Source organism: Mobula birostris, chromosome 31, assembly GCF_030028105.1.
Source record: "Mobula birostris isolate sMobBir1 chromosome 31, sMobBir1.hap1, whole genome shotgun sequence".
NCBI lineage: Eukaryota > Metazoa > Chordata > Chondrichthyes > Myliobatiformes > Myliobatidae > Mobula > Mobula birostris.
The window spans coordinates 34011914-34037336 of NC_092400.1; the positions used below are offsets into that span (position 1 = coordinate 34011914).

At 42.3% G+C, this 25423-nt stretch overlaps 1 protein-coding gene across 1 annotated transcript in view; it reads right to left on the reverse strand.

Annotated features, from left to right (window-relative positions):
- The window catches only part of svopa (SV2 related protein a), a 71570-nt gene extending 46467 nt beyond the window's left edge, over positions 1-25103 (reverse strand). The window contains exon 1 of the mRNA XM_072247583.1: positions 24999-25103. Coding sequence (XP_072103684.1) covers positions 24999-25033 — 35 coding nt within the window. The 5' untranslated portion in view covers positions 25034-25103. The remainder of the gene's footprint in view (positions 1-24998) is intronic.
- Between the last annotated feature and the right edge of the window lie 320 nt (positions 25104-25423).

The following is a 25423-nucleotide window of genomic DNA, read 5'->3' on the forward strand; positions in this document are numbered from 1 at the left end:
TGAGTTTCTTCCTGTACTTCAAACAATGGCGATTGAAACAGAGCACATCATGTTGGAGTTGGAGCTAATAAATGTTGAACAAGGGTTTCTTCTCTCTCAATTCTGAAATGCCGGAGAAGAAAAAGCAATCGGAAATGCGTAGGAGGAAACGCGATGCTACCAAGCGGACCAATCACAGTTGTTACGGTCTGCGTCGCTGCGACATGTAGTTACATTTTGGGAGAGGTGCGCGTTAGGCTATGGTGTAGGGTTCGGCGTAGAGTACAGTGTAGGGTATGCGGCTACGCCGTACCTACAGCGTACATTTGACACAGTATAAATTGGGCTTTAGGGGTTCTACACGAAAATCTCTGTTGACTTTATATATTTGTTTAATTAGGTCGGTACTTGATTATGGCTGTACGGCTTATGGATCTTCAAATTTAAAATGTTTGGATGTGATACAAGCACAGGCTTTAAGACTGTATTGTGGTGCAGTGAGGTCGTCTCCTGTTTCAGCTTTACTGGTTGAAATCGGACAATTATCCTTACAGTTGCGGAGGATGAAGTTGTTGTTAACGTACTGGGTTAACTTGAGGGGGCAGAACAATGATCACCCTGTTAAAAGTGTGTTGGAAGACTGTTGCAAACATTGCAAGGAGAGTGTTTTTAGTTTTAGGTGACTGGGCTCTCATCATGCTAGGAGTATGGGTTTGCTGGATTATGTAATTCATCCCACTGGTCAGAAGGACACATTCGTCCCAAGGTCAGAAGAAGAAGAAGAAGAGTGGTCATTACAGTATAGAGCAGTGATTCTCAACCTTTTTCTGCCTGTGGCCCACTTGTGACTTTCATTTACCTTTGCCACCCTGCATAGTTTCCATTAGTTGTTAATTTCTTTTTGGTCACTGTACTAATTGTTCAAATATATAATCAATATTTATGTTTGCAGTTTGTGTGCAGTTTTGGTCCCCTAATCTGAGGAAAGACATTCTTGCCATAGAGGGAGTACAAAGAAGGTTCACCAGATTGATTCCTGGGATGGCAGGACTTTCATATGATGAAAGACTGGATCGACTAGGCTTATACTCGCTGGAATTTAGAAGATTGAGGGGGATCTTATTGAAACATATAAAATTCTAAAGGGATTGGACAGGCTAGATGCAGAAAGATTGTTCCCAATGTCGGGGAAGTCCAGAACGAGGGGTCACAGTTTGAGGATAAAGGGGAAGCCTTTTAGGACCGAGATGAGGAAAAACTTCTTCACACAGAGAGTGGTGAATCTGTGGAATTCTCTGCCACAGGAAACAGTTGAGGCCAGTTCATTGGCTGTATTTAAGAGGGAGTTAGATATGGCCCTTGTGGCTAAAGGGATCGGGGGTATGGAGGGAAGGCTGGTACAGGGTTCTGAGTTGGATGATCAGCCATGATCATACTGAATGGCGGTGCAGGCTCGAAGGGCCGAATGGCCTACTCCTGCACCTATTTTCTAGGTTTCCATGTTTCTATGTTTTTAACAGGATCTAGGTATTGTATGTTAAATATGATGTTACAGGTATACAGCATATAAAAATAAAACTTTTAAAGCTCTGAATACGATACTTTATTTTTAATATATATTCTTCCAAACAACAACTAAAAAGTGCTTAATTAATAACCTTAATAGGCATCCGTTAGTCTCGTGAGACCATGGATTTGCGCCTTGGAATGTTTCCAGGGCACAGGCCTGGGCAAGGTTGTATGGAAGACCAGCAATTGCCCATGCTGCAAGTCTCCCCTCTCCACGCCACCGATGTTGTCCAAGGGAAGGGCATTAGGACCCATACAGCTTGGCACCGGTGTCGTCGCAGAGCAATGTGTGGTTAAGTGCCTTGTTCAAAGACACATGCACTACCTCAGCCAAGGCTCGAACTAGCGACCTTCAAATCACTAGACGAACGCCTTAACCACTTGGCCAGACGATGAAATACAGTCTCATCCCTTCTTTCAGTTGGTTCTGACGAAGGGTCTCGGTCCGAAACGTCGACTGTACCTCTTCCTAGAGATGCTGCCTGACCTGCTGCATTCCACCAGCATTTTGTGTGTGTGTTTCTTGAATTCCCAGCGCCTGCAGATTTCCTCGTGTTTGCAATCTTGACGTGCATTTGATTTGGTGATGCTGACTGGTGAAGCAATCTGAAGTTAACTCCTGCTACATCCTTGCTGAGTGGCCTTGCTGCAGGCAGTCCCCATCCGATGGGTGGCTTGTGACTTGGGGGTGGATATATATAAGCTGCAGCGGGGATAATGATTGACGTGTCTCCTCCCCCCCCATGTACACAGGAGAAGCTGTCTTGTTGCCTCATTTGCATCATCTAGCATATTTTCCCCTTCACTTTATTTAGGATTCCAACAAAATTACATATATTAATTTCTTTCATATTTTACTAATATTTCTTTAGACAGTAATATTTACTAATATTTCATAGAGCCATAGTACACTACAGAACAGAAAACAGGCCACTTGACCCTTCTAGTGTGTGGCAAAACTTTATTCCGCTGGTCCCGTTGACCTGCACCCAGTCCATAACCCTCCATACCTCTCCCATCCATGTATCTATCCAATTTATGGATGGGAGATCATGGCCCATTTAGAAACTCCTATGGCCTCTAGTTTCTTATTTTTACTCGTGGCCCCTATGAGCTTTGACAAACTTTCAGGGATGTGTAGTAGAGAGTATACTGACTGGCTACATCACCAATGCCCTCGAATGGAAAATCCTACTAAAAGTATTAGTCCGTTACAGGTAAGCCCTCCCCACCAATAAGCACATCTACACGGAGCATTATTGCAGGAAAACAGCATCCATCATCAGGGATGATGCTTCTCACTGCTGCCATCAGGAAGAAGGTACAAGAGCCCCAGGACTCACACCACCAGGTTCAGGAACAATTATTACTCCTCAGCCATCAGGTTTCTGAACCAGAGGGGACAACTTCACTGGCCCCATCATTGAAATGTTCCCACAACCAGTGGGCACACCTTCAAAGATTCTTCACCGCACGTTCTTGATATTTATTGCTGATTTATTTATTTATTGTTACAATTCCTTTCTTTTTGTATTTTCACAGTTTTTTGTCTTTTGCACACTGGTTGGACGTCCCAGTTGGTACGGTCTGTCATTGATTCTGTTGTGGTTATTATTCTCTAGATTTATTACATATACCCACAAAGAATGAATCTTAGTTTGTGTTTGGTAACATACATGTACAGCAGTTTGATCACAAATTTACTTTGAACTTTGAAATCCGGCCTGGTCCCCTGGCCATGTGGGCCCACATTGAGAACCACTGGAGTAGACTGGAGTACAGTGCTTAGGCCATTGCTCTTCTCCCTCTCCACCCACGACTTCGGCCACTCCTCTACGTTCTCTACACCCACGATTGTGTGGCTGGCTGGGCACAGCTCAAATTCCATCTACAGTATAAATTTGCCAATGATGCAACTATTGTTGGGAGAATTTCAGATGGTAGTGAGGAGGCATACAGGAGTGAGATAGATCATCTGGTTGAGTGGTGTCACAATAATGACCTTGCACTCAATGTCAATAAGACCAAGGAATTGACTGTGGACTTCAGGAAGGAGAAGTCAAGGGAACACACACCAGTCCTCATTGAGGGATCAGCAGTGAGAAAGGGAGAGCAGTTGCAAGTTTCTGGGTGTCAACAGCTGTGAGGATCTTTTCTTGGCCCAATATATAGGTGCAACGATAAAGAAGGCCCAACTTCATTAGGAGTTTGAGGAGACATGGTGTATGACCAGAGACACTTGCAGTTTTGTACAGATGGAGACCATTCTAACTGGTTGCATCACTGTTGGGTGTGGAGGGGCCACTGAGCAGGACCAGAAAAAAACAGCCAACTCAGTCAGCTCCATACTGGACACTGGTCTCACCAGCATCAGGACATCTTCAAGAGGTGATGCGTCAGAAAGGCAGCTTCCATCATTTAGACCCCATGTCACCAGGACGTGCCCTCTTCAAGGTTCAAAGTAAATTTATTATCAAAGTATGTACTGTATATATCACCATATATGACCGTGAGATTCATTATTTTGTGCGGGCATTTGCGGTAAATACAACAAACACAATAGACTGCACCCAAAAGGACAAACAGCCAGTGTGCAAAAGACAACAAACTGTTCAAATATAAAAAGGAAGAAAGAATAATAATAAATAAGCAAAAAATATTGACAATATGAGATGAAGGGTTCTTGAAAGTGAATTCATAGGCTTTGGGAACAATTCAGTGATGGCGCAAATGATATTGAGTGAAGTTATCCCCTCTGATGATTGAGGGGTATAGCTGTTCCTAAAACTGGTGGTGTGGGTCCTGAAGCTCCTGTACCTTCCTCCTGATGGCAGCAGTGAGAAGAGAGCATGTCCTGGGTGGTGGGAGTCCTAATGGATGTTGCTTTCCTGTGACAACTCCTCCTGTAGATGTGCTTAATGGTGTGGAGGGCTTTAGTCATGATGGACTGGACCGTAACCACTACTTCTTGTAGGCTTTCCCATTCAAGGGCATTGGTGTTTCCATAGACAACCAGTCTATATACTCTCCACCACACATTTATAGAGGTTTGTCTAAGTTTTAGATGACATGCCAAAGCTGCAGTGCCTCCTTCATAAAGGCTCTTATGTGCTGGACCCAGAAGAGATCCCCTGAAATGATAACACTGAGGAATTTAAAGTTGCTGACCCTCTAATCCCCCAATGAGGACTGGCTCATGGAGCTCCAGTTTCCTCCTTCTAAAGTCAATAATCAACTGCTTGGTCTTGCTGACATTGAGTGAGAGGTTATTGTTATGGCACCACCCAGCCAGGTTTTCAATCTCCCTCCTATATGCTGATCCATCACCACCTTTGGGTTGGCCAGTGACAGTGGTGTGGTCAGCAAACTTAAATATGGTTTTGGAGCTGTGCTTAGCCACATTGTCATAAGTGTAAAGCAAGTAGGGCCTTGTGATGCACCTGTCCTGATGGAGATTGTGGAGGAGATGTTCTTGCCAATCTACACTGACTGGGGTCTGCAAATGAGGAATTCGAAGATCCAGTTACACAAGGAGGTATTGAGGCTGAGGTCTTTAAGTTTATTGATTAGTTTTGAAGGGATGATAGTATTGACTGCAGAGCTGTAGTTGGTAGAGAGCATCCTGATGTACGCATCTTTGCTGTTCAGATGTTCCAGGGTTCAGTGAAGAGGCAATGGAATGGTATCTGTTGTTGACCTGTTGTGATGGTAGGCAAATTGGAGTGGATCTAAGTCGCTTCTCAGGCAGGAGTTGATATTTTTCATCACGAACCTCTCAAAGCACATCATCATAGTGGATATAAGTGCTGCAGGACCATAGTCACTGAGGCAGGGTTCCACGTTCTTCTTGGGCACCAGTATGTCTGAAGCCTGCTTATAGCAGGTGGGTACCTCAGACTGCCAAAGTGATAGGTTAAAGATATCGGTGAATATTCCAGCCCGTTGATCAGCACAAGCCTTCAGTAGTCAGCCAGACACCCTGTCTGTACTTCAGTACTCGGCCAGACACCCCGTCTGTGCTTCAGTACTCGGCCAGACACCCCATCTGTGCTTCAGTACTCAGCCAGACACCCTGTCTGTGCTTCAGTACCCGGCCAGACACCCCGTCTGTGCTTCAGTGCTCGGCCAGACACCCCGTCTGTGCTTCAGTACTCGGCCAGACACCCCATCTGTACCTCAGTGCTCAACCAGACACCCCGTCTGTGCTTCAGTACTCGGCCAGACACCCCGTCTGTACTTCAGTACTCAGCCAGACACCCCGTCTGTGCTTCAGTACTCGGCCAGACACCCCGTCTGTGCCGGATGCTTTCTGTGTGTCCGCCCTTCTGAAGGATGGTCTCACACTGGCCTCAGAGACTGAAATCATGGCGCCATCAGGGGCTTTGGGAGTTTGTGAACGTGCCTCCATATTTAGGCAGTTGAACCGAGCATAGAAGGCACTGAGCTCATGTGGAGCAAAGCCTTGTTTTCTCATTGCTACAATCAAGAAGGAGGTACAGGAGCCTGAAGATACAAACTCAATGTTTCAGGAATAGTTTCTGCCCCATTGCCGTCAGATTTCTGAATGGATATTGAACCTATGAACTCTACCTCAGTATTTTTTCTTTTTTTTTGCTCTCTTTTTGCACTACTAATTTAATTTGCTTTCATATATACAAACCTATATTTCTTATTGTGATTTATAGTTTTTAACAATTATGTATTGCAATGTTATGGCGGCAGAGTAGAAATACGTCTCTACCAAAGGAGGTGTAAGGTGCTCCTTCCCTCTGTTAGCCTGCAGGTCACCCTCGGCAAGGTGTAACACCTGCTTAGCTCCCCCACCCTCCTCAACCCCAGATCAGGGTCATGTGAACCCATGGGAGCAGCTGGTGCACATCACAAGTCTTGGTTATGTGACCACTGACACAGACAGACAATCTCTGAAGAGTATTGATCATGGCTGGGGTCACCCATCTTGTAAAGACACTGTCCAAAAGAAGGCAATGGCAAAGAAAAATTACCTAGAACGATCATGGTCATGGAAAGACCGTGATCGCCCATGTCATACGGCAGGGCACATGATGACTGAACAAACAATTAGAATGTACTGCTGCCACAAAGCAACATATTTCACAACAAGTGCCAGTGACGTAAAACCTGATTCTAATTCCGACTGCACCTTGGAGTGGTCAAAGTGACAGTGAGCCAGTGTGAGAGTGGGGAGGTGAAGCGTCACCTCAGGACACTTCAGAGTGAAGGGGTGGAATATGTGCCCCTGGTGTTGGGAGAGAGAGCAAAACTTTGAAAAGGCTTCAGTGAGAAGGCACAGGCAAGAACAGATAAGGTTTTATCTGTTGTTGGTCCTTAGCTCTTGATTCAGTGTAGGTACAATGCAGTTAGGGTAGTAGAACGGTCAGGGAACCTCACAGTTTCCCAGATGTCAACACCAAGCTGCAGCTCCCGACAGTGGTTGAGCTGCGTATGACTGCAGCATTTGTGAGGTATTCAGATAGGTAGATCGAGGGGAGCAGCTTGGAGGGTTAGGGACTGACGTGGGCAGCTTGAATGAGCAGGTAGGATGCTGTGGACGGCATGAATCGGTTGGGCCAAAGGCCTGTTCCCATGGCACATTACTCTTTGACTCTGTAATCTTTACTAATGATTAAACCATCAAGCATTAGTGCAAATTATTCAAAATGTTGGTGAAAATAGAGAATGCTGGAAAGTACTCTGATGGTGGGTCTATGTCTGATTTGCATCTGCTTTGCTATTCAAACTCCAGACACAGTCAGAATGGATTCTGCCATCCAAACAGCCTCTACTTCAGACCAGAACAATATATTGTGTTTGCAAGGCACAGAGAGCTGAATGATTATAGTTACCAATGGATTCACCTTTGGCTTTTAATGGCAAGGGGATTAAAGGAAAAGAACAGTCCTTTAGAAGTAACTACTTACAGATCGTATGTGGTAACTTGTAGAGCTTTTGGTCTAAGCTATCACCAGTAAAATGTAGCCCCTAAGAGGAAGGGAGGGTATAGAGGGGGCACTGACTGCCCTACCACATTGCCCTGTGATTAATCTGCAATTTTATTGACTGATAATAACCAGCTCACTCCTGCAAATCCTACTGTACTATGCCGAAGACTTTTGCACAGGGCTGTATTTGTCAACATAGAGTGGAGAGCAAGTTTGTAAAACTGGCAGGAGCAAAGGATTGTGGGAATGTTGAGGATGGAGCACGTGGGAGGGGTGTGGGGTAGGTGGCAGTGCCAGGGGTGGGAGATGGCACAGGTGCAGACACCCCCAGCCCTGAGACACCAGGCAAAGTCATTTGATTCCAAACGATTGGTTTATTGATAGCTACAAAAAGTCTCCCTGATGCTTCCCGCTCCCTCCCCCTTTTCCCAACCATGATTCCCCTCTCCCTGCCCCTTTCCCACTCTCAGTTCACAATAGTTTGTCATCACTCACATGTCATGAAATTTGATTTTTTTTTGCACAGTACTGCATTTCCAGAGGAAATTAGTCCTTAGAAAAATGAATTATTAATTTTGGAAGGAGGTTATCCTGGAGATGTACCAGGTCTGTCAGTGGAACAAAGACAAACACCCTCATGAAACTGCAATGAGTAGAGTTTGAAGTTTAAAGGCTCCGGGCCTGTACTTGCTGGAGTTTAGAAAAATGAGCGGAGATCTCATTGAAGCCTATTGAATACTGAAAGGCCAGGTAGAGTGGACATGGAGAGGATGTTTCCAATAGTGGGAGAGTCAACGACCAGAGGGCACAGCCTCAGAATAAAAGGAAATCCCTTTAGAGCAGAGATGAGAAGGAAATGCTTTAGCCAGAGTGGTGAATCTTTGGAATTTATTGCACAGACAGCTGTGGAGACCAAGTCGTTGGGTATATTTAAAGTAGAGTTTGACTGGGTTGTGATTTGAAAGGATGTCAAAGGGAAAAGGTGAGAGTGAGATTGAGAGGGAAAATGGGTTGGCCATAATTCAGACTCAATGGGTGGGCTGAACGATTTAATTCTCATCCCTTGTTTAATAATCTTAAATTAATAAGACTATAAGATACAGGAGCAGAATTAGACTATTTGGCCCATTGAGTCTGCTCTGCCAGTTCATCATGGCTGATCCAATTTCCCTCTCAGCCCCACTCTCCTGCCTTCTCCCCATATCCCTTCAAGCTCTGACTAATCAAGAATCTATCAGCCTCTATCTTAAATATACCCAATGACTTAGCCTCTGCAGCCACCTGTGGTAACGAATTCCACAGATTCACCACTCTCTGGCTAAAGAAATTCCTCCTCATCTCCGCCCTAAAAGGACGCCCCTCTGTTCTGAGGCTGTGTCCTCTGGTCTTAGACTCTCCCACCATAGGAAACATCCTCCCCACATCCACTCTATCATGGCCTTTCACCATTCGATAGGCTTCAATGAAGTCACCCCTCACTCTTCTGAGAGTAGAGGCCCAGAGTCATCAAATGCTCCTCATATGATAAGACTCTCAATCCCAGAAATCGTTTTCATGAACCTCCTTTGAACCCTCTCCAATGTCAGCATATTCCTTCTTAGATAAGGAGCCCAAAACTGCTCACAGTATTACAAAGCTTCAACATTGCATCCTTGGATTTATATTCTAGTCCTCTCAAAATGAATGCCAACATTGCATTTGCTTTCCTCACCACCAGCTCAACCTGCAAATTACCCTTCAGCGTATCGTGTCTGAGGACTCCCAAGCCCTCTGCACCTCAGTTAATGACCTGTATCTGTTAATAACCCTGGACAGGTAGATTGCTTGGCACCAGTAAGAACTAAAAACCAATATACAGAACACTGGATGTAACCAGAAGAAAATAAGCATGTCAATTTAAAAGAAATATGATTTAAATTTTTTTCTTTTCATATTATATATGAAATAGGAGCAGGAGAAGACTGCTGAACCATTGAACCTGCTCGAAGGCAAGACAGCGGATATACTTTATTGGGAGTTTAAAGAGATTTGGCATGTCAACAACTACACTCAAAAACTTCTATAGTTGCACCATGGAGAGCATTCTGACAGGCTGCATCACTGTCTGGTACGGAGGGGCTACTGCACAGGACCGAAAGAAGCTGCAGGAGGTTGTAAATCTAGTCAGCTCCATCTTGGGTACTAGCCTACAAAGTACCCAGGACATCTTTAGGGAGCGGTGTCTCAGAAAGGCAGCGTTCGTTGTTAAGGACCTCCAGCGCCCAGGACATGCCCTGTTCTCACTGTTACCATCAGGTAGGAGATACAGAAGCCTGAAGGCACACAGTCAGTGATTCAGGAACAGCTTCTTCCCCTCTGCCATCCGATTCCTAAATGGACATTGAAGCTTTGAACACTACCTCATTTTTTTTAATATACAGTATTTCTGTTTTTGCACATTAAAAAAAATCTATTCAATATATGTAATTGACTTACTTGTTTATTTATTACGTTTTATTTTATTTATTATTATTTTTCTCTCCCTGCTAGATTATGTATTGCATTGAACTGCTGCTGTTAAGTTAACAAATTTCACGTCACGTGCCGGTGATAATGAACCTGATTCTGATGAGATCGGGGCTTTCTGACATAGTAAAGGATGGATCATTTGGAAAGAGTTTAGACTTGCACCTGCCTCTGGAAAGGTCCTTGAGGATGGACATATCAAGTCAAGTCAAGTCAAGTCAAGTTTTTTGTCACTTCGACCATAAGCTGCTGGCACAGCACACAGTAAAAATGAAACAATGTTCCTCCAGGACCCTGGTGCTACATGAAACAATACAAAACTACACTAGACTGTGAGACAGCATAAGGCTACACTAGACTACGTAAAACAACATAAAAACTGCACTAGACTACAGACCTGCACAGGACTACATAAAGTGCACAAAACAGTCAGTACAGGGCAGTACAATAATTAATAAACAAGACAATAGGCACAGTAGAGGACAAATTACAATATAATAATAAATGATGTAGATGTCAGTCTAGACTCTGAGTACTGTATTGAGGAGTCTGATGGCTTGGGGGAAGAAACTGTTACACAGTCTGGTCGTGACAGCCTGAATGCTTCGGTACCTTTTGCCAGATGGCAGGAGGGAGAAGAGTTTGTGTGAGGGGTGTGTAGGGTCCTTCACAATACTGTTAGCTTTGTGAGTGCAGCGTGTGGTGTAAATGTCTGTAATGGCGGGAAGAGGGACCCTGATGATCTTCTCAGCTGACCTCACTATACGCTGCAGGGTCTTGCGATCTGAGACTGTGCAATTCCCAAACCAGGCAGTGATGCAGCTGCTCAGGATGCTCTCGATACATCCTCTGTAGAATGTGGTGAGGATGGGGTTTGGGAGATGAACTTTTCTCAGCCTTCACAGAAAACAGAGATGCTGCTGAGCTTTCTTGGCTATGGAGCTGGTGTTGAGGGACCAGGTGAGATTCTCCGCCAGGTGAACACCAAGAAATTTGGTGCTCTTAACGATCTCAACGGAGGAGCCGTCAATCGTCAATGTTCAGTGGAGAGTGGTCACTCCATGCTCTCCTGAAGTCAACAACCATCTCTTTTGTTTTGTTCGCATTCAGAGACAGGTTGTTGGCTCTGCACCAGTCTGTTAGCTGCTGCACCTCCTCTCTGTATGCTGACTCATCATTCTTGCTGATGAGACCCACCACGGTCGTGTCATCGGTGAACTTGATGATGTGGTTTGAGCTGTGTGTTGCAGCACAGTCGTGGGTCAGCAGAGTGAACAGCAGTGGACTGAGCATACAGCCCTGGGGGGCCCCCATGCTCAGTGTGATGGTGTTGGAGATGCTGCTCCCGATCCGGACAGACTGAGGTCTCCCAGTCAGGAAGTCTAGGATCTAGTTGCAGAGGGAGGTGTTCAGGCCCAGCAGTTTCAGCTTTTCAATCAGGTGCTGAGGAATGATTGTGTTGAATGCTGAAATGAAGTCTATGAACAGCATTCAAATGTATATGTCTTTTTTGTCCAGGTGGGTGAGGGCCAGGTGGAGGGTGACTATTGGGTGAACCATGGTAAATTACGTAATGAACCCTCCAGGAATATATCTTGTGACAGCTGGCAGCTGTTCTTTCAAGGCAGATCAGTCTGATTTGAAAAATAAATGTCATCAGTTCCCACCTATCCATCAACTACACACAAATTGGTAAATACTTTGTCAGAGTCGGTCTGAATTTCTTACTCTTCTGTACGTTCTTTGCTGGATATTTTTTAATCAGATTGGGCAACCTCAATGATAACAAATGTATAAGGACAGGGTCTCAATGTTGATGGTGCATTTTCAGACGGTTCCTTCAGGGGACATGGTGATTGCAGAATTTGCCAACATTTATGGTGGCCATTTCAGAGGGCAGCCAACCACATTACAGGGAAGCCATTTCCTTTCCTAAAGAAAATTAGTTTCATGGCCACCGTAACTGAGATTGTGCCAGAATTTGAGCTTTCAGGTCAGTAACCTATAGATACACATTAAGTTCCTTAACCACCGTTCTATCATACTTGAAAATAGATCACACTGATGGAATTGAATGAATTCTAATCCTCTACGATTGCAGGCATAAAATAAAGCTTAATGATGTGTATCAAGTCTTGGCTTACCAAATATTTTGTACAATCTACCTTCAGGGAGAGTTGAGGAGCTCCCAGCTGGTAGAAACAGATATCCACTTCAAATCATAAAGGCTGTAACAGTTGCATCTTTGTGTTGTGTTTACAGGGGCAACTCTGAGCTCTGAACCTGAGGAGAATCTAAGGAATATCCAAATTATTAACAAGCAGGAGAAAATCTGCAGATGCTGGAAATCCAAGCAACACACACAAAATGCTGGAGGGATTCAGCAGGCCGGGCATCATCTTTGGGGAAAAAAAAGGACAGTTGACCTTTTGGCCTGAGACCCTTCATCAGTACTGGAGGAAAAAAAGATAAAGAGTCAGAACAAAAAGGTCCGGGGAGGGGAGGAAGGAACACAAGGTGATAGTTGAAACCGGGAGGTGGGGGAGGGGTGAAGTAAAAGAGCTGTGAAGTTGATTGGTGAAAGAGATACAGGGCTCTTCCCACTTCCCATTCCCATTCCGACATGTCAGTCCATGACCTCCTCTACTGTTGTGATGAGGCTACACTTAGGTTGGAGTAGCCTCCAACCTGATACCATGAACATTGATTTCTCAAACTTCCGGTAACGCCTCCCTTCACCATTCCCCATCCCCTTTTCCCTCTCTCACCTTATCTCCTTATCTGCCCATCACCTCCTTTGGTGCTCCTCCCCCTTTTCCTTCTTCCATGGCCTTTTGTCCTCTCCTATTAGATTCCCACTTCTCTAGCCCTGTATCTCTTTCACCAATCAACTTCCCAGCTCTTTACTTTACCACCCCCCCTCCCGGTTTTACCTATCACCTCCCCTCCCCCCACCTTCTTACTCTGACTCCTCATCTGATTCTCCCCAGTCCTGCTGAAGGGTCTCGGCCTGAACCGTCGTCTGTACTCTTTTCTGTAGATGCTGCCTGGCCTGCCGAGTTCCTCCAGCATTGTGTGTGTGTGTTGTCTGAATTATCAACAGTATTTATTGAGCTAATGCAAGATTTCCGCTTTGCCCACTATTTGCTTCTATGATATCTGAGCGCGAGGTCACCTGCACAATGCTTAATTAATAGAACATACTTCACGAGATCAAATCACCATTAATCCAGTATCTTCAAACCAAAAAGTTAGAATTAATTGCCAATGTGGATTTCAATATTTCAGTTCCATATATGGACTGTTTCCACGGCAGGTTTGTCCTGGTGAGATGACTGAGACCAATGTGGCAGAGGGTGATTTAGTGGTGTGGGTAAATTGTGAGATGTTGCCCATTTATTTCTCTTTACACAGGTCTTCTGCTTGCTCATAATACATGGATTCCAGGCTCCCAATACAATATGAAATGCTCCTACTCTAAAAATTAAAGATCAGCTTTATTTATCACATGCCACGTACATCAAAATATACAATGAAATGGGTCATTTGGCTTTCAAATGTGCTGGGGGGAGCCCCCAAATGTCACCATGCTTCTGGCACTAACAGAGTATGCCCACAACTTACTAACCTTAACCCATACATCTGGAATTTAAAAAGAAACTGGAGCACCTAGAGGAAACCCATGAGGTAACAGAGTGAATGTACAAATACCGTATGGACCACTGTTCCCTCTGTGCTGTGTGGGAGTACAGCCAGGCTGTAACTGAAATGCCCCCAAGCACATAGCCTTTGTTGCCACGCCGCTGGGATTTTATTTTATATAATGTTAATATAATTTTGAAATTATGCTAATATAGTTTTGAAATCTACAAATGTTAATATATTTGTAAAATACCCTGTAATTAATTATGTAAATATAATTCATAAATGAACATTCCCTCTAAATTATTGCAGCCATGCTGTGATTTCAAATTTGTCACTTCTGAGAAAGTTGAGACGGTTTCAATTAAGATGTTTACTGGGATGTTGTACTATGCGCTAAGAAACAAATAATTTGAAGAACTGTCAATTCTTGTTGACACCGTCGGAACATTTCAAGCTTCTAGTGCTGTCTGCAAACATGGATCCAGTCTTATGAATTCAATCAAATGTAAATCCAGAAATAGACTGGAAGTGGAACATTTGGATGACCTAATGAGGATGCAAAATTAATCTGGACAGTGTTCATAGACAATGAATTTGTAATAAAGACAGGCGAGATAAAGTTTATGAAATGTGAAAGATTTCTTTGTTGTACTGTATTTCATGATATCCTTCAATTAATAAATTAATAAAATTCAGTCGCTAAGTATAAATTGGATTAGACATTGGCTCGATGGAAGAAGCCAGAGAGTGGTGGTAGAGAATTGCTTCTCTGAGTGGAGGCCTGTGACTAGTGGTGTGCCACAGGGATCAGTGCTGGGTCCATTGTTATTTGTCATCTATATCAATGATCTGGATGATAATGTGGTAAATTGGATCAGCAAATTTGCTGATGATACAAAGATTGGAGGTGTAGTAGACAGTGAGGAAGGTTTTCAGAGCCTGCAGAGGGACTTGGACCAGCTGGAAAAATGGGCTGAAAAATGGCAGATGGAGTTTAATACAGACAAGTGTGAGGTATCGCATGTTGGAAGGACAAACCAAGGTAGAACATACGGGGTTAATGGTAAGGCACTGAGGATTGCAGTGGAACAGAGTGATCTGGGAATACAGATACAAAATTCCCTAAAAGTGGCATCACAGGTAGATAGGGTCGTAAAGACAGCTTTTGGTACATTTGGCCTTTATTAATCAAAGTATTGAGTATAAGAGCTGGAATGTTATGATGAGGCTGTATAAGGCATTGATGAGGCCAAATCTGGAGAATTGTGTTCAGATTTGGTCACCAAATTACAGGAAGGATATAAATAAGGTTGAAAGAGTGCAGAGAAGGTTTACAAGGATGTTGCCAGGACTTGAGAAACTGAGTTACAGAGAAAGGTCGAATGGGTTAGGACTTTATTCCCTGGAGCGTAGAAGAATGAGGGGAGATTTGATAGAGGTATATAAAATTATGATGGGTATAGATAGAGTGAATGCAAGCAGGCTTTTTCCACTGAGACAAGGGGAGAAAAAAACCAGAGGACATGGGTTAAGGGTGAGGGGGGAAAAGTTTAAAGGGAACATTAGGGGGGGCTTCTTCATACAGAGAGTGGTGGGAGTATGGAATGAGCTGCCAGACGAGGTGGTAAATGCGGGGTCTTTTTTAACATTTAAGAATAAATTGGACAGATACATGGATGGGATGTGTATGGAGGGATATGGTCCGTGTGCAGGTCAGTGGGACTAGGCAGAAAATGGTTCGGCACAGCCAAGAAGGGTCAAAAGGCCTGCTTCTGTGTTGTAGTTTCTATGGTTTAAAATCAAAAGTATGTGATTTTGCACTTTTCATTCTAAATATTTATATAATGCAAATTACAAAAAAAAATTAAGTGCCATGCAGTTTTCAGGCTGCATAAAAATTTCCTGCTCAGAGCAATGTTTGGTCTACACAGCTGTTAAAAAAAGTTAAAGGGACTATGTTGCAGACAGCAGGAGGAATTGAAGCCCAGTCACTGACTGCTAGCACTGCAAACTATTACGCTAACCACTATACTACCATGCTTTTGAATAGTCATGAGCAAAAGATCACAACATTTATGGTGATGTTGCACTTTTGGAAGCAAGCTTTAAGTAATTATTTCCACTATCTGTCCGATTGTCTCTTCCCATGACAGAGATCACAACAGTATCTCTCATGGGAGTCTGATATCGGGCATGTGAGTGGCCTGGATTGCCCAATCTACCCAGTTATCTCAGGCCACAATGCAGGGAATACTGAACTGGGAGAGGACAAGGGCATTGGTCACATATCCTTCCAGCCAATTTAGAGGATTTTGTGGACACAGCATTGATGGGTATGTTTCCCACATGTGAGGCACTCATTGTAGATAGTCCAGGTCTCAGCACTTAGAGGGGCAGTGATTAATGCTGCCAAGTAGACCATAAGTTTTCTACTCTACAAGCATTCTTCCTCAATCAGCCAAACACTGTATTGGTGCACTGAAAGCAATGATAAAGATAATTATCGATGTCTGCTTTTGCTGGGTGATAGCTCCCAAAATATGTTTTCTAGGACCTCATAAACTTTTATGCTCAGAGGGAAGTGTTGTGAAATGGGATGGGTTGGTAGAGAATCTTTATACCAAGGATGTTGAGTATAAACACAATCCTCTTAGATGCTTCAACTTGGTGTAAAGACTAGCTCTAAGTTCTCAGAAATTCAAGCTTTGTATACATATGATTTGAATTCTCAGGTGCAGGTGACTTTGGGTTTGGAGTGTATCCTCTGCAGGTCGAACAGCTTCCTTTTATTTCTGTAGAATAGCCCTACTTCCGCAGGAGTTGGGATGTAAAATTGCGGCAAGAAAGATTGAGAAAAATGTTGGGGCAGTGATATAGACTTGATTGTCACCAACGACATTGTGAGCCAAACACAATAAAGATATTGAAGAACATCTTCCACAGACCCCCTGTTTGTTGGAGTCAGTGAGGATGATATACAGCATATCTGTTAGTTAATGTGACTCCTACATAACCCCTGAGCCTGTACTCACTGGAGTTTAGAAGAATGGGGGAGGGGAGCTCATTCAAACCTACTGAATATTGAAAGGCCCAGATGGAGTAAATGTGGAGAGGATGTTTTCAATAGTGGGATAGTTCATGACCAGAGAGCACACCTCAGAATAGAAGAATGTCCCTTTAGATCAGATGAGGAGGAATTTCTTTGGTGGTGAATCCATGGAATTCATTGCCACAGTCATTGGGTATATTTAAAGCTGAGGTAGATAGGTTCTTGATTAGTCAGGGCATCAAAGAATACAGAGAAAAGGCAGGAGAATGGGGTTGAGAGAGAAAATAAATCAGCCATGATGGAATGGTAGAGCAGGCTCAATGGGCCAAATGGCCTAACTGTGCTCCGATGTTTTATGGTCCTATTTTTTGGAATTGGTGAAATGTGCCTCTAGACCGATGGAAACCAGATGGTGGGAGCTCTTTGTACTGTGGAGGCAGCTGAGGTGGCTCTGGCAACGACTCTCTCTCTGTCAGATAGTAGGAAGATCTCCCTGCAGTTATCGCAGTCAGACTTGTCACCTTGCCTGAAGGTCATGATCATGGCACTTGTGCTTCTCCTGGTATATCCTGTGACGTGGATTTGTCAATGAAGTTCTTCATCACTGAATTTTACAAATTCATTGGAGATACCATCTGCTCCTGTGGTCACTCTGCAGCTGCTATAGGTTGGGAGTCAACTGGTTTCCTGAGAGGCGCCATCTGAGAAAAACTAGATTAGTACGGTCCTTGAGGGCTCTGGCATTGGCCTCCTTGCCACATTGGTTCTGTCACGTTTTTGGAGGCTGACAGTAGAGTGGGCAGCGGCCAGTCCAGCCGTCAGAGCTACTTAGCGTGATTGCAGCTGATGTGGAAGTTTTACAGCCCCTTGCTTAAGCATGACGGTATCTAATGAGTGCCTACGCTTGTACCAGGGGTGCTACTATGATGTCATATGCAGGCCTTTGACATGGGCAATAACTCTGATAAGATCATGCTCTTGCATTTTGTCATGAGAACTACCATATTGAAGTTTAACTTCCTTAATCCTTCCTTGCCAATCACACCGCCAGATACAATTGATTACAATCAGATCAGCTAGGATTTTATTAAATGTCAGAACAAGCCTGAGAGACCACTCATGTTCCTAGTTCATATATATATTTGTTGGTCTTTCGCCTACTAAGCTATCGAAATAGTCCAGGATGTCAGACTGATTTTTCTGCATTGTAGTACTATGGTTGTCTTTTTGTTTCGTCCCAACAGAATCTGTTTCACTGAATGCTTGGCTGTCAGAGTTAAAGTAGTTTTGTCCTCATTGCTCATGAGTAGCAAGGGACCTGTGGTTATTTCCTGATTACTGCAGTCTGCAACAACGCGGTACGTTATCTGAAGGACAAGGCAATAACCATGACCTATTTCAGGATCAGCTTTAATATCACTGGCACATGTCGTGATACTTGTTTTGCAGCAGCAGTACATTGCAATGCATAATAATAAACACTGAATTAAAGTATATATATTTAAAAAGTTAAATTAAATAAATAGTGAGAAAGAGAGAAAATAAAGTAGTGAGGTGGTTTTCATGGGTTCAATGCCCATTCAGAAATCTGATGGCTAAAGGAAAGAAGCTGTTCCTGAGTCACTGAGATGCAGTCCTCCCTCCTACATTACCATATGTCCTTTGTCTTTTTTTCCAAACTTAGATGCAATTTTTTCCATAGTCATTAAAACACCTTTTTCCTAAATGCTTTTATATTTTGCATTTTGATTAAAAAATGAAAGCATCTCATTTGTTTTCCTCTCCCAGAAAGTTACGGAACTATTTTTCTTCCCTGGTTCTTGCCGTCCTCCTCCCAAAGCTGTTTTATAACTCTTTGTAACTTTGCTTTTGGTCCCTCAGAGCACTGTGTCGGTGCTCACTTTTCTCAACTCGGAAGCACCTAGCATTTAAACCGATAGTCATTCCTTATGCTCTGCCTCTGACTTGTGGACCATCTCTAGGCACAATATCAACAAAGAGCATCGAGTCACCTCACCAATTCATCCTACGGTTCTGTAGATGCCAAACCTCAGCAACACAAACGAAAACCTCATCTCGTGTAAAGTGGAGGTTCAGCAGTTTCCTGCTGAAAATAATTCATTAATTTATATTTTAAAAAGTATTTTTAAATATTTGTTTATTTTTATTGCAATTTTCTCTTGCATACTTCCTAATTGTCATTTATAATTTTCATCAAAATGAAATTCACGTGTTATACTAAGAAACTGATCAATTGGAACTGATATGGCTCCAATTATGGACAATACTCTATGCTAGAACCTCTTCCATCCACATACAAGACCATAAGATTAGAAAACATAGCAGCAGAATGAGGCCATTCAGCCCATCAAGCCTTCTTCACCATTCTATCATAGCTGATTTATAATCTCTTTCAACCCCATTCTCCTGCCTTTTCCCCATAATCTTTAATGCCCGGACTAATCAAGAACCTATCAATCACCACTTTAAACATACTCAATGACATTGCCTTCACAGTCATCTCTGGTTATGCATTCCACAGATTCACCACCCTCTAGCTAAAGAAATTCTTCCTCATCTTTGTTCTAAAGAGGCGTCATTGTACTCTGAAGCTGTGTCCTCTGGTCCTAGACTCCCCCCACTATAGGAAATATCCTCTTCATGTTCAGTTTATCTAGGCCTTCCAATATTTGAAAGGTTTCAATGAGATGCCCTCTCATTCTTCTAAACTCCAGCAAGTACACGCCCAGAGCCATATCATTATGTCTAGCCTACTCTTTTCTATCATCAATTGTCCCAGGCATTCCATTAACATAGTTCACCTCATCACTCTGGTGAGCACATACTATGGTCTTACAAACCCTTTTAATTTGGGGCACAGAAAATTATATGTGGCCTATATGTAACTGGATTTATTATACCTTCTTTGTTCTATGCCTTGACTAAAAAGATGCCTAATGCCTTTCCTTTTTGTTTAAAATTATGGTTGTGTTTACTTGCACATGCATTTTCAAGAATTTTGCCCTTGAAAGCCACTTTCTCCCCTTTCAGCATCTTTCAGACTGAATTAAACTCTGGAATGTAGTTCAGATCCACAAACCTCTGACCCAAGAAAAAGAGCACTAACAGCTGAGGCAACTTGAACAGAAAAATACTGTATCTCCATTAGAATGAGGCTGAATCATGAGGCATAACGTTATGGGTCAACAATGGTCACCTTATAACTGAAGGTATTTTATAACATGACATCACCAGCTGAAACACATTCATCTGTTCTATTAAACAGACAAATTGGGTCTTTGACTAAGAAATATGTTCATTTTATTTATGAAATAATTAATTTGAAATCAGTTTGCATTGCTGTATTTTACTGCAGTGATGAGTTATTAAATGATCAATATATTTAAATTGCAAATATTTAGCTAAAATAATATACAATATAATGTAATAAGACACACAAGGCATAGGAGCTGAGTTAGGCCTTGCAGTTCATGGAGTCTGTTCTGCTATTTGATCATGGGAAATGTATTTCCCCTCTCAACCCCATTCTCCTTCTCCCCATAACCTTTCACATCCTTATTAACCAAGTACCCATCTATCAACCCCCACCTTAACTATATAATAATGGAAGGGAATGAAATATATTTGCATACTCAGTATCAGTTAAATCCCACTATTGCCCAAAAACTACACATGGTTTTCTGTGCAGAGTACTGAGGGCATTATCTAGACTTTTTAAGATCATACAATCCTCAAATGAACAATGGAGTGTTGATGTCATTTACATGTCTTTAATTTTCTCACTTTGCAATCAAGCCCAGTAACACTTTCTTTGGCTGTAAATACACTACATAGCTTTGGAATTTGAATAAGGTCAATCTTTTATTCTCGACTTGCAACTTCGTATACTGTTTAATCTCAAGCTTATCATGCTTTAGAGTGCAGTTCTTATGCTTGACAAGTGTCATAACTGACTAGGTAACTTCTTCAGTTCTAACTTTCCTCACGCTATGAGATATGCCAACTAGTGGAATGGTGTCGCAGCAACAACCTGGCACTCAACGTCAGTAAGATGAAAGAGCTGATTGTAGACTTCAGGAAGGGTAAGATGAAGGAACACATACCAATCCTCATAGAGGGATCAGAAGTGCAGAGAATGAGCAGCTTCAAGTTCCTGGGTGTCAAGATCTCTGAGGATCTAACCTGGTCCCAACATATCGATGTAGTTATAAACAAGGCAATTCAGCAGCTTTACTTTATTAGGAGTTTGAAGCGATTTGGCATGTCAACATATACGCTCAAAAACTTTATAGATGTACCGTGGAGAGCATTCTGACAGGCTGCATCACTGTCTGGTATGGAGGGGCTACTGCACAGGACCGAAAGAAGCTGCGGAAGGTTGTAAATCTAGTCAGCTCCATCTTGGGCACTAGCCTACAAAGTATCCAGGACATTTTTAGGGAGCAGAGTCTCAGAAAGGCAGCGGCCGTTATTAAAAACCTCCAGCACCCAGGGCATGCCCGTTTCTCACTGTTACCATCGGGTAGGAGATACAGAAGCCTGAAGGCACACATTCAACATTTCAGAAGCAGCTTCTTCCCCTCTGCCATCCGATTTCTAAATGGACTTTGAAGCTTTGGACACTACCTCACTTTTTAAATATACAGTATTTCTGGTTTTACACATTTTAAAAAATCTATTCAATGTATGTAATTGATTTATTTGTTTATTTGTTATTATTATGTTTTATTTTTTTCTCTGCTAGATTTTATATTGCATTGAACTGCTGCTGCTAAGTTAACAAATTTCACGTCACATGCCGGTGATAATAAACCTGATTCTGATTCTGATTCTGAAGTGGGCTGAGGAAAATTTCAGGTTGGAATTTGTTCTGCATGGTTTACACATTGTGAATACTACTTGCTAAAACTTTGATTTCATGTGTTTCGGCAACAGATAAACACCTAACGCCTTGCTTCAAGCCATCTCCAAATCGGTGCTTTTTTCAGTCAATGGAAGACTGTGCTCAAATGGAGCAGGCTGAGGGAAATAGGATGCGATTATCAATATCAGCATCAATAATAAGGTGGTGGGCCATCTTACCAACAGGATACATTATAGATTTTAACATCTGGACTGTGCAAATAATAAATTTATGACTGCATTTTTTAAAGTACTGAATTCGCAAAAATGAAAAGTGCATGGCTATGCTCTTTTACAGGACCATATGTGAACAGATGGCAATAGCAAAGGAAAATTCCTCTGTTTTTATTTTCATTGCAAGGGGAGAAGCCTTATAAGTCCTGTGAATAGGAACTAATGTACAAAAACAGAGAGCCACAATGATTAAAGGAAGACTCAAATTGACAACTGGAGATAATTAAGATGTTTTTCGGAGTTTGAATTTCTTACGGCAGGCAGGAAAGGGAAGATGAAGCAGTTATAATTAAAATATTTGAAATTCTGAAAGGAACAACCAGAATAATTACATTTTTTTCTTCTCCCTGAGAATGGAGGACATGCCCAGCCTGATCTGCCAGGCAGGTTTTACAGCTCTGCATTTCACAACTCTTACATTCTTTTCTCCATGTTCTTTACTCTATGTTCTCACTGCCAAACTCATTGACCAGATACCCTGGTTTTCAGCTTATCCCCATGGTCACCCTGGTTTTACCCTTTAAGAGACACCCTGTTCCCCACCTTCTCTGCAGCTCATGAGCTTCTATTCTGTCCTTCCCAGTTCTGGCTAAAAATATTGACTGTGTTTCTTGTCCCATGGATATAACCAGACTTGCTGAGTATTTACAGTATTTTCTGTATTGCAAAGCATTCTCTGATACTATCTGGAGGCAGCAATCAATCAAGGGACAAGTTAACACATTGCAGAATAATTCAGAGATGATTATAAATTATGACAAAGGAATGACAAAGGATTTGGATGAATAAATCTTAGACTGAAAAAGTTTAAATTGTCTTGGGCCTACGAAGAGTCTTAAAAATAAAAATAATCGATTGGAGCCTCATTTTATGCAGTCCTCTTTTGTGTTGTAATTACCAAATCTTCAAATCAAATAATTAAGAATTAAACTAATAGATAATTAGCCCAAGAAACAGAAGGGTAAGTTATGTCTGATTTCTGCCTCCTTAGTCATAATGGGGCATAGAAGTTAGGGGAGGGAATAATCTGATTTACTTTGCCAAATGATTCCAAAGCTGAATGGTATCTCTCTGGAATCAAAGGCAAGCTCTACCAGAGATATAATCAAGGGCAAATACATATTGTTCCTGCCTTATCCTGGATGCACTAGCAGGTAGATAATATGTGATGCACCACCACTCAAACAGAAATCACTGAACAAATCTAACATGAACAAAATAAATGCTTAATGTCATTTCAGAAATGTGTTGATCATATATAGTGTCAATGTATCAAGATCCAAAAAACCAATTGGATTGGATTCCATTTTCCCAAAACAAGAAGAATATCTAAAAATGTTAGATTATGGTCATGCAGTTCTATAAATCTGGATTAGTGATTGCATTTTTTTTTCAAAAAACATTATCAGTTAACTACCTGAAATTTGGTGCTTTGCAATATTAAACTCTTTTTAAAAATACTTAGTCTTATTTCCAAATGAAGCACTGTTTATTTAACAATGTGAACATGAGACTCATGCTTACTCTTTGTTTGTCACCCAGCAGCTAAGATTTTCAATTATTTGATGTTCAAATTAGACCATAAGACCATAAGGCAAAGGAGCAGAAGCCGGCCATTTGGCCCATCAAGTCTGCTCCACCGTTTTATTATGAACTGATCCATTCTCCCATTTAGTCCCACTCCCCTGCCTTCTCACCATAACCCTTGATGCCCTGGCTACTCAGATACCTATCAATCTCTGCCTTAAATACACCCAATGACTTGGCCTCCACTGCCGCCCATGGCAACAAATTCCACAGATTCACCACCCTCTGGCTAAAAAAATTTCCTCACATCTCTGTTCTGAATGGGTGCCCTTCAATCCTTAAGTCATGCCCTCTCGTACTAGAATCCCCCACCATGGGAAACAATTTGCCACATCCACTCTGTCCATGCCTTTCAACATTCGAAATGTTTCTATGAGGTCCCCCCTCATTCTTCTAAACTCCAAGGAATACAGTCCAACATTCCTCATATGTTAACCCTCTCATTCCCGTTGAAAGAATGTGAAATATACTTTCAACAAAACAAGATATAGTTATCTCTTATAGTGTATTAAACATAATGCTTACAAGCCTGACTGTCATGCACACAGTCACAACACAAAGAAATAAAAGCAAGAGTAGGCCACTTTGTCCTCAAGCCTGCCCTGCCATTCAATGTCACTGTAGCTCGTCAGGTATTTAACATTATGCCTGAAGACCGACACAGAAAGCTAAACTGGTCCTTGTTTTAAAAGAGATGTAACTAATTTCATATTTAATTTAAATTAATAAAATATTTAAGTGTAAAGCTAATGAAGGATCTCTATTTGCTAGTTTTCATTAACAAAGTACATGGCTTGTATCAATATTTAGATAATTAACTCTGTGAATCAATAAGATGTTCAAAGAGACAGGGACTGTTTTGACTTGGCTGTGTCTGTACCTGCAAGTTAAACCACAGCAACTATTATTAATTCAAGAAGTAACCACATGGTTTGTGTTGTCCTTGCTCACAAGATAAATAGCAGAATTAATTCCATTAGTGAGCTGCAATAACTGTGTCCCAGAGAAATTATTAAAAATGGTGCTATTAATTTACCAAGTATCTTCAGAAAAAACAATTGTAAGTAGAAATAGAAGAAAGACTAAATACCCAATAATACAAATTAAAGTAATTATTAAATAGCATATTTTTGAATGGGGGAAGCAGATTGTCACATTTCCAGAAGGATATAAGACGACTAAGTGATGCTTTAAACCAGCAAGTAACAAACTGTATAGCAGGCACATAAATGTCTTTAATTTTCAAATGAAAAGCTGATTAACATTTTTCGAAAACTCACTGGCAGCTGTCACTCATCATCACCATTGCAGATTTTCAAATATGATTAAAGAATTTGTAAACAAAAAGTGATCCTGAATGATTAATTGAATTTCAGTCGATGCTATTTAAGGTACCTGTGACCCCTATTTATATAATCGTGGCCGGTGAACATAGCCTGAATGGGAGCTTGATATTTCAGGCTAGGTGGGTGTTGCACAGGCCCAGTGCCTGTCTGTATCGCACAGACTTGTTCGTGTGGGTGAATAAGAGGTGTGCGTCTACTCACGGTAGATGCCGAAGCTGAAAGAGGTCTTCGTCCATGATGATGAGGTGCAGATAGCGTATTCCCCGGTCTCATCGCTCAGCGAGTGGCAGCGAGAGCGATCGCCGTTTACATTCTCACTAGTCGGAAGATTGACGGTGAAGAAAGCGCAGAGAGTCTGAAGCTGCTCCAGTTCATACACAGACTCCACAGCGCCGGATAGCGGCGTTATTCAGCATCACAGCACCAGGAATTAGAAAAGGAATTCAGCACCGCAGCACTGGACAGCGACACCGGGAAGCGCCAAAGCGATGCAGCGGATTCAGCACCGCAGCGCTGGACAGCGCCGGAGTTCCTCCTTGAGTGTAGCAATTAAACTCCGTCGCCAAGGTGACAGAAGCTGCAGCAACTTGGGTTTAAGAACGAAAATATGAACAGGGATAAATTAC